Here is an 11,174-nt window from a genome sequence, read left to right on the forward strand (position 1 = left end):
AAGAACCTCCCTTTTCAAGTAGTGTGGGGCAGAAGTGGGTCCATACCACTCGGAGACTTTATTGGCAGTTGGGTAAACGCTTCGCTGGCTGGTGGATTTTGAAATTATATATCTATCATTTATAATAAAACCCAAGATATATCTTATTGTGAATCTTTATTTGAATATTTACAATAGTATCATTCATTATATTTATAATTATGTCACTTATTATATTTATAACAATATTAATTCATCATATTTATAAACTATATTACTTACTATTTATAATATAATAATATATATTATTCATTTATTTTTAATACTAAATATTTAGTAATAATGCTCTTTCAATAAATCCCAAGAATCTTTCTTACAATTTTAAAATTTTTATTATTTTTAGTTGTCTTGTAATTTTCAAGATTTTCCAATTTTAAAAAAATTGTAAGTTTGATTTTGAAAAATCATTTATATCAATCAATTAAAATAAGAGCATATTTAATTAAAATAAAATAATTAATATTTGAATTGAAAATACATTTGTGATACTATTATTATGTGTGAAGAGGGAGAGAGGGTAAAATAAATGTAAATGATTTATAGTGGTTTGGATTAACTTAGCTTATATCAATTCTCTTCAAACTTCAATATCAAGTTGAGGGTTCCACTGTCAAGCACTTCTAAACCTCTTATACTTCGATTCTTGGTTCCAGTGGATCTTTAACAATAATTCATTAGTGATGTTTTACAATTGAATACTTCTCATAAGGTTTACAAGAAGAGAATTGAGCGATAAGATCCTAGTTTTGCGAATTTGACTTATATATTGCAAAGAAAACTAGGATTCATATGGTGCATTAGAAGAAGACGCAAGTTTTTTTTAACAATGTAGTTAGAAATAGATTTAAAGAGCTCATACATATAATTAGATCAAATTCCTTTGTTTTATAGTTATACATTAGAAATAGAAATAGAAGAAACCATGGCACATTGAGGCTTAACACAAGGATACTTCTGTTAAAAAATGCGACAATTGCTAATAATTCACCCTTATACCACAATAAGGCTAAAAAAAAGTTAAGATAAAGCATTTAAAAACATTGACATAATTTATAATTTTATTAATATTTATATTATGATTTTGATTTCATTTTTATATTTTGTTTATACATTATAATTGATTTGAACATTCAAGCCTCTATCATTTGTATTGTACATGACTTAAGTGTATTAAGAGTTGCACGGAAGATTCAAGTCCCTGGTTTCTTACAAGTTAATGAGTTGTTCATAATTGGTTCATGGATTTAGGTAATTCATATGAGGTTGTAGCGTGTTTCTTAATTTGAGGGATGATTTGTCTTGGTTGTCAAGATGAGTTTCCCATTGTGAGTGGAATAATGTTTATAGTCATACATTATATATAACCTATAATGTATCATAACATTAACTACCAAATAGTCATGATTTTATTAAGCTATAATCATGAACCCTCAACATTGAGAGAATATTGAACTAATTTGAGGTCCTAATATCATTGACCTATGAAAAAGACTTTGAGGTGGTCAGATGTTTCATATGGATTGAGTAATTGTTAATTAAGGTAAATGGTAACTGAGTATTTTCAAGATATGTATCATGATATCATATGAGATTGAAATGATATGTCCCACTAGGGGATATAAAGGACTAGTGATTATAAAATTTGTGGATTTTTCTATGACTTTTTAGCGTACATAGCTCTTATATTCATCATTATTTTTTTGTTCTTTATCGTCATGACTTATTGTATATTTTTGCTCTTATTGTTTCTTGGTATCCATGATCTACAAGTTAATTGTCATAGTTTTGTCTATTTGTTTAGTAAAGACCTATTAAAGGCTTAAAGGGTGTTGCTCTGTGATACATTTTCAATAAGTTCCTTGACTCTTGGATTCAATTTTAGTTTTTTGTAGAGATGTTTTTTCTTCAGAAATGAGTCACTTAGGGCCTGTTTGGTTCATGTTTTCAAAAACTGTTTTATGTTCTTGAAAACAAAAAACACAAAAAAACTTGTTTGGAGAAGGGGGTGTGTTTTTGTTTTTTGTGTTTTCCGTGTTCTCAAAAACCACTTTTTTGAAAACAATAAAAAGACATTTTCATTGTTTTTTCATTGTTCAAAGAATAGATTGTTTTTTGTGTTTTCTCTTCCTTCTTTTTGTGTTTTGCTAACTGTTTTTTATGTTTCCACAAAGGTGAGCTCCACTCAACTACCACACCCCCACCCGTAAACCTTTTCTTCTTTCTTAAATTATTAAAATTAATATACTTACACATGGTTACAAAATCATCATTTGTTTAAGAAAATTATAATTGGTGTAAAAATTTCAAAATGGAATATTTTTTTTTTATAATTTAAATGAATTGTGCATATGAAAATTATTTATATATTTATAAGATCAAGTTAATGGAAGAAAACACTTTATTAATTAAAAAAATTAACTTTCAAATAAGTTTTTTTTTTTTTTTTACTTATTCTAAAAAACTTTTTTATTAACTCAACCAAACATGGTTTTTTCTTTTTGAGAACAAAAACTGTTACAGAATTCAGTTCCAAAACACAATTTTTTTTTTTTGAAAACACAAAAAAACTGTTCTTAAAAACTATTATCAAAAACTGTTTTTCAGAACAGTTTTCAAAAACAGCAACCAAACAGACCCTTAGAGTTTTTATTTCTTAATTTGTTTTTCCTTTAAAAATAAATAAAAATAGATGATGACTCAAACTTCAAGTTTTGTCGTCAAATGGGGAAACATGTAAAAAATACGGGTCCACACTAAACCACTATCATTTTCATACCACAGAAAAGGTTGACCACATTTTGGGGATAACCACTATTTGCATATATGATCACCGCTCATAAAAGACAACCTAACGTTGCAATTGGGACTCTTATATTAATCACATAATAATTGAATCATTAAAACTCATCTCATAATCATTATATAAAGGTAAAAGCCTTTAAGATGGACATAATGAAAATCATTTAAGATAGTATATAATCAATACTTCCATTTATTACTTTTTTCATAATCAATTGGCTAAGAGAGAACTATTAAAAAATGTATTAATCCAAGAATGAGGTAAAAAACAATTCTATCATTTATTTGTTATCCTTCTAATTGTACTCTATGATTAACTTGATCGTTGGAGAAGTGTCAATCTAAACGACTCAACCCTTTTCATCTTTTTGTCTTCTTAATTCATAAGAAAATAACACTCGATTTAACCTAATGTGAGGAAGTGATAATAATTAGCAGTGATATTGATTGAAATATACTCTTTCTAAACTTGGGAGATTTGCGTTTTTATCTTTTTAACAAAAAAATATTCAATGAACCTAACCAAAAACACCCTACGTCAAGAGTAATTCTAGAAATAACGGTTCCAATGTGTTACTATCTATATGCTTGTGTTATGGACGAGGAACCTCTTGTCACGTGTCTCCCAAAATGCCACGTGGGTCACGTATCAAGTGTCCTTTCTATTGGTTTAGTATCATGCCCAAATCAAATCAAAAAATTCATATCGAGTTGTGACATGCGCCGAATTCAATGAACCATAGAAAATGATATATGATGGAATGAGGCCAAGCGGAAAATAGTGAGAGAACTATTAAAAAATGTATTAATCCAAGAACAAGGTAAAAAAACAATTCTATCATTTATTTGTTATCCTTCTAATTGTACTCTGTGATTAACTTGATCGTTGGAGAAATGTTAATCTAAACGACTCAACCCTTTTCATCTTTTTGTCTTCTTAATTCATAAGAAAATAACACTCGATTTAACTTAATGTGAGGAAGTGATAATAATTAGCAGTGATATTGATTGAAATATACTATTTCTAAACTTGAGAGGTTTGCGTTTTTATCTTTTTGACCAAAAATTATTCAATGAACTTAACCAAAAACACCCTACGTCTAGAGTAATTCTAGAAATAACGATTGCAATGTGTTACTATCTATATACTTGTGTTATGAACGAGGAACCTCTTGTCAACATGTGTAATGAGTAACACAAACAAACAGTTCCGTACCACGTGGGTCACGTATCAAGTGTCCTTTCTTTTGGTTTAGGATCATGCCCAAATCAAATCAAAAAATTCATATCGAGTTGTGACATGCACCGAATTCAATGAACCATAGAGAATGATATATCATGGAATGAGGTCAAGCAGAAAATAGTGTCATTGAATGCCGATGCTTTTGAATTTTCAAGATAGAGAAACCACATTTGACAACTTCTGCCCATTCATCTACTATTTTAAAAATATTGGCATTATTATTTCTTTAGATTTATGGGTTAAACTATGTAATTTTCAGAATATTTTGACAACCTCGGAAACTTCATGGAACAGTCTCTATAAAGTTTATTATTTTTTCCCCTATATTTTATTTTATTTTATTTTTATCTTTTACTTTTTCACCTTTTTCATACATATATATATATATATATATATATATATATATATATATATATATATATATATATATATATATATAAATTTTTTCTTTTTTTTCTTTCTTTTATTCTTTTACTTTTTTTTTCATTTTCAAAATGGTTAATTCCTCTACTCGTTTATATTTAATGCTCATCAATTTATTTCAATTATCACATGACTTTGTAATTTCTCTAGCTTTCTGGGCATCATTTGGTCATTGCAATATTTTAAGGGTTGAGTTTGTGCTAAACTTTGGATGATTTATTCGAAGGAAAAAGTGAGTTTACATGTACTCATCTAGAAATAATTAAAAAATTGAAAGTTTTAAAAAATAATCTAAGTTTCGTATTAAAGGTAGTATTTAGGAGGGTTAAAACCAATATTTATATAATTAAAAGGTAGTACCTTTAACCGACCAAAAAATGTATAAAATGTTAATTATTTTAAAACAATTACTTAAAATTCATATTTTATAAACTGGAATTCCTATTTTATGGGTTTTTTCGGGTATAGAAACACACTTTTTCCTTATTCAAAAGAAAGATAAAGTTAATCGATATTCTAGTGGCTTGAATTTCGTGTTTGTTTTACAATTATGCCAATTTAATATTTACTAAAAAAAAAAGGAGTGGCAAAATGAAAATTTAAAAAAAAAATGAAAGAAAGTGAATATAGGGAACAACTAGTCTGGGTTCTAACTCTTTAAAGACTCTAAACTTCTTGTTTTGATAGACCAATAGTTCAACATATTTCTTGAATATCATTTGTGCAAATAGTGTTTTGAGTGCACCCATACATTTGTATATCCTTTTATTGCACCTAAAATTTAGTTTTTTTTTTTTCCATCCCTTTGAGCAAATATTGTAAATTAAAAATCATTTCTTTATTTCTTTATCTTTAGAGGGTGCTTAGATATTTATAAAAGGAGTATCTAGATTATTTCTATTTCAGAATGTAATTAATGAAATTCGTCTAAAAAACATGTTTCTTGTGATCGTCTTTCTAAGAAACCATTTTTTTGAAATTTATTTTTTTAGGTTGAAAATTGAAATGGTCTCTCCTGAGTGCTTTTGTGAAGTTTTTCAGGTCAAAATTGATCATTTTTGTTTTTCTAATTCAAATTACAATAATTAATAATATAGGATTCATTTTGTTATGTTTCTTGAAATTTGTTTTTAAAAACTATTTTTTATTTTTTAACTTAAAAACAATTTTTAATAAGAAGTTTGAGAAAACATAATTAAAAGAGTTTTATATATATATATATATATATATTTAAAAAAATTGATGAAAATAACTCTTATTTGTTATTTTAAAAAATTATTTTTAGAGAATAATCATCCAATAATATTAAAAAATTTTAAAAATAATATTTTATTTTTTAAAAACAGAAAAACTGGTTTTAAATCGACGAAATAGATCAAGTCATATTTTCTAGAAATCACATTTTTTAAAAAGAAAAAAAAAATCCGACAACCACCAACCTTTTTAATAACAAATAGGGAGAATTGTGTTTTGAGCCCAATTGAGTCCAAAAATTAACATTTGGTCCATATAACTTCCATAATTGATGGAAATGATATAAGATGTTAAAAGACCAATATATCCTTCAAATTTCCATATATTACCTTTTAAGGATATAATAGTGATGGACTAAAATATCCAATAACCTTTCATATAAGTTTTTTTTTTTTATCTTTATTGCACCACTATTCATGCAACCATAATAATTCTATTTTAACAATTTGGATTTTTCATTGTTTTTAATTTTTTTTTTATATAAATAATTGAAAATCAACATTATTTTCTATTTTAAATTATAAATAAAGAAAAATTATGTTCAAAAATTATTTTAAAAATTACTTTATAAAAAAATGGTAATATGATTTATATTTTTTATATTTTCTTTTTGAAAAAACATTTAATTAAAAAATGAAAACTATTTTAAAAAATAAAAATTGAAAACCTTGTTTAGTACTATTTTTTATATGAAAATAATAAAAAGAATTAAATTTCATTCATTGATTATCCATTTTTATTTTTTTCCATTAGTTATTTTAATAATAAAATATAAAAAATATAGTATGTTTACAATTAAACAAAGAAATTGATCAATTATGTGTTTTTTGTGGGACTATCTTTTACATGAAAAATAATTAAATAACTAAATTATATATATATATATATATATATATATATATATATATATATATATATATCTTTTTAATTTTATTTTCTTTATTTATTTTTTTGTCTAATAGAAAATTTTAATATATCCATAATTAACAAAGTAATAAATCAATTATGCACATTTTAATTTATTAAAATAAATTACTTTCTAATTTAAATAAATAAAATAAAATAAGTAAATAAATTTGAGGTTATTTATATTTTTTAACATATCTTATATCAATATTTTTTATGGTTAAATAATTTTTTTTCTTTAATTCCAAAAATAAAATGAAATAAATAAATAAATTTGATATTTTCTAACTAATCTTATATTCATATTTCTTATGGTTAAATAAATTTTTTATTCTTTTTTTTATTTCCAAAAATAAAAGGAAATAAATAAACAAATTTGGCTTAAATAATAGTTTTTAAGTAATTTCTTTGTCCTATTTTTAATTACATTTTGCATTAAAAATAAAATAAAATAAGGTTTTATTTGTTTTAATTATTTTAAATGTCAAACTATTGGGAACATAGTTTACACACTCATGTAGATATAATTTATATATATGTATGAAATTTATACCATTACACATGGTTATTACACTAATTGTAGAAGGGGTGTACAAAACTATACATTTTGAATAATTTTTTTTTTTGTCATCTAAGGATTATATGTTCTCCTACTACAAATTCTTTTATTTCATATACTTTATTTAACTCGCATATAACAATTCAAATACTTACCTTAATAATGATGTTTAGAGAAAAATTTTGTTTTTACGTTTGATATCATTTTTTAAATTTAGTCATTGGAAACATGGTTCACACATCATATGTGGCACATAATATATGTATATGGATGAAATTTGCATAATTGTACAAAGGTGTTATACTAACTGTACAAGGTAAATATTCAATTGGATAAGATAAATGTTCTAACTATACAAGAGGTATACAATACTATCATTTGTGAAAGATTTTAATCAATTTTGGACAACTTTTTTTTTTGTCTTGTCATCTAAAGATTGCACACTCTTAAGGTACACATTCCTCTATTACACACTCATCTTATGCTCTTTATTTAACCGCACATGATAATTCGAATACTTATCTCACTAATGATGTTTGAGAAAAAATTTTGTTTTTCCATCTTCCACTATTTTTTGAAACAAACCAATGAAAACATGGTTAACCTACCTATGGTTACAAATTGAGTAGGGGGTATATGAAATTTGAGTCATTGTACCAAGGTAATTACACTAAGTGTACATGACAAATATACTAATTATACAAGGGTGTACAAGACTATTATTTGTGAAGGATTTTAAGTGATTCTGAAAAACTTGTTTGTTTATTTCCCCTAACCGAGGATAAATGACATTTCTTACACACATTGGCTAAACATACATTCATCTCATGCACTTTATCTAACTTGTATATAGTCATTTGAATATGTACCTTACTTATGATGATCGTAAAACAAAATTATACAATTTTTTTTTTTTTTTTAAAACCAAACCAATGCAAACATGGTTAACCGACCTATTGTCAGATATTCATGAGATGATGTATGAAATTTGAGTTATTGTACAAAAGTATTACACTAACTATACAAGACAAATTTACTAATTGTATAAGGGTGTACAAGACTACTTTTTGTTAAGAATTTCAAGTGATTTTGAAAAACTTTCCCATTTTTTCCACTCAAAGATTTTTTCCCCACTCAAATTCTCCCACTCAAGAATTGTTTAGAATTTTAGTTTTAAATTTCATCATCAAAATTTTGTAATTGCATATTTTGTTTTTGTAGTTTTAACAATGTTCTTTCTTTCCACTATTTTTTTTTTGTGTGAAATTTTATCCAAATGAATCTATATTTAAAATTATAATCATATTTATAAAAATTTTTACTAAGATTATCTTTAATTCTTTTAATATATTTATACTCATTTATTTAAAAAATGAAAAACTAATTTTTTTATAAACATGTTCTATTACCTTTTAAGTAAAAAATTAGATAAATTTGAAAGTCGATAAAAAAATTAAATACTACTTTCAATGATTTTTAGATAAAATTTTACATAATATATTTTATTTGAAATTTAATTTATAAAGTTTAACTAAAAAATTGTATTGACAATTTTCTTATTGTGAATCAAAATACTTTGCATTAGTCTATCTAGATAAGAAAAATTATTAATATAAGATTAGAACTTTATATCTTAGTTATTTTTTTCAATAAATTTATCTTTTTAAAAATTTTAAAATAAAAACATTAAAAATTAAAAAGCTAAAAGGATATATGTATATAATAAAGTGAAGTGATAGTCAATTTTTAAATAATATAAATTTAAAATAAAAAATAAAAATTAAGCTAAAAGATAAATACAAAAAGATAAGAAATATTTGGATGAAAAATCCAATTTTTTTTTTATCATTACTTATAATAAGAGCAAAAAGATTCAATATCTTTAAAAATGAAAAACAAAAAAACACATTATTTTTTATTTGACATAAAATAGAAATATAGATCGGAAGAAAAATAAAAAAAAAGTTAGAAATAAGTAATACTTAATAAAGAACAGAAAAGGAAAAAAAAAACACAAAAAAATTAAAATTCACACTCACTTGTACCTATGTAAGGGTTAAAGATATTTTAAGGATTGATGAAATATAATATCCTTCATCTTATTTTTTATACTTTGTTTGAATCAAGTTAAATATACATTTTATGCGAACCAAATATTAATTTTTGGGGCCAAATCTCAATTCTCCCCTTTTTAATAGCAAATAAAAAGAATACAGATTTTCGAACAAGTCAGACCGTAATGAAATAATGTGAAGTGACGCCGTATTGTCGTCTCATATATTAAATGTAAAATGGAGTCCCTTTCAAAACGTGGTTTCACATCCGCTCCTCGTTTCGCGTGCTAATAACGTTGTTTGTCACCTGGGCCTCCTCCGCCTCTCTTACGTGTCTGTTTCTCCTTTGACTAGTATTATTCGACCTTTCCTCATTCTTAAACCAGCGCCTCACCCTTACCGCTTCTCGATCTCATCATCCCTCCATATTTCCTTACTATATATATATATATATACTCTCTCAATCTCTTTCTACTTGCTAGCTAGCTTTGCTGCTGCTCTTTCTCAGTCGCTCCCTGTAATGGAATCGGAGCGTGATCAGTCTTCACCCTCATCCTCCTCTTCCTCTTCTCAAACCAAATGTTCTATTTCTTCGTCCCCTGTGCATAAGCGGAAAGCAGGGAGGAAGAAGTTTCGGGAGACTCGCCACCCGGTATACAGGGGCGTGCGCCAAAGAAATGGCAATAGATGGGTATGCGAAATGCGGGATCCCAAAAACAAGTCCAGGATATGGCTTGGGACTTTTCCCACTCCCGAAATGGCGGCTAGGGCGCATGATGTGGCCGCCCTAGCATTCAGAGGCGATTTTGCTGCGCTCAATTTCCCCGACTCCACATCTCGCCTGCCGCGCGCCAAGTCATCTTCAGCTGGGGACATACGGGTGGCGGCCCTTGCGGCTGCCATGGCTTTTCGTCCTGCTGCGCCGTCTTCATCCTCTTCTTATATTTCACATGTCACTGCCTGTAGCGAGGAATTAGAAACTTCATGCAGTGAAGACTCGCCTCAGTTAGAGAGCCGAAAAAAGGTTGTGGGAGTTGCATTGGAGGATTCTGAGAGCTCAGAGGGCTCTCCACATGGTTCGAGCACGGTGTTCATGGATGAGGAGGCATTGTTTAATATGCCAGGTTTGATTAACAGCATGGCAGAAGGTTTGCTCCTTGCGCCGCCAACTATGCTTGGAGGATTCAGTTGGGATGATACAACTTCCTACACGGACTTGTCTTTGTGGAATGATGATTAATAATTCAATGCATCTATTCTCATGTTTTAATTTAAGTTTCTTTTGTTGCCAAATCAAACAGTACACTGCCTAGTGTTCACATTTTCACTGCTTCATCAATTTTATTTTTATTTCCATCACTTTCTGATGACAGCGGCAAGGATTTCCACTGGGGTTGTAACAAGTTGAATATAAAAATATGAACATCTAGATTAAGGGATTCCAAATGGATCGTGGATGTAGTGATATAAAAAATGAGATATTTATAGGAAAATTCCAGGACAAATGATTGTTGGAAGGGAAATAGTTGCTATAAATCATTTTTTAATTAATTAGTTAAAAGGATGAAATAATCCTAAAATCGTGAAGTTAACATTTTTTATGTTTTTATTGGAAAAATAATTTATTTTTATTATAATATTTTTTATCATTTTAAATATTTACAAGTAATTTTTTTTTTTAAATTATTACTTTTATAACAAAAAAATGTGAAGATATTTTTGCCAAAATAAGGTAAAAAAATGATGAAGGGTTAGATTTTCAAATTTGGGTTTTTAATGACCCCTTTAATCAAATAACCCATCATTTTTTATAGTTGGGTGACATCCAATTGAAACTTGGTCATTGGATCACATTGGGAGGAAATCTAGCTATTAAATTAACCTTGCTAATAGTTGG

General features: G+C 26.6%; 1 protein-coding gene across 1 annotated transcript; it reads left to right on the forward strand.

Moving 5' to 3' along the window:
- Positions 1–9,797: 9,797 nt before the first annotated feature.
- LOC117916928 (dehydration-responsive element-binding protein 1F-like) lies at positions 9,798–10,598 on the forward strand. The gene has a single exon (XM_034833169.1). The coding sequence runs from the start codon at positions 9,798–9,800 to the stop codon at positions 10,515–10,517; it is 720 nt and encodes a 239-aa protein (XP_034689060.1). The 3' UTR covers positions 10,518–10,598.
- Positions 10,599–11,174: the final 576 nt, after the last annotated feature.

The sequence above is a fragment of the Vitis riparia genome, chromosome 6 (assembly GCF_004353265.1).
Source record: "Vitis riparia cultivar Riparia Gloire de Montpellier isolate 1030 chromosome 6, EGFV_Vit.rip_1.0, whole genome shotgun sequence".
Classification (NCBI taxonomy): Eukaryota; Viridiplantae; Streptophyta; class Magnoliopsida; order Vitales; family Vitaceae; genus Vitis; species Vitis riparia.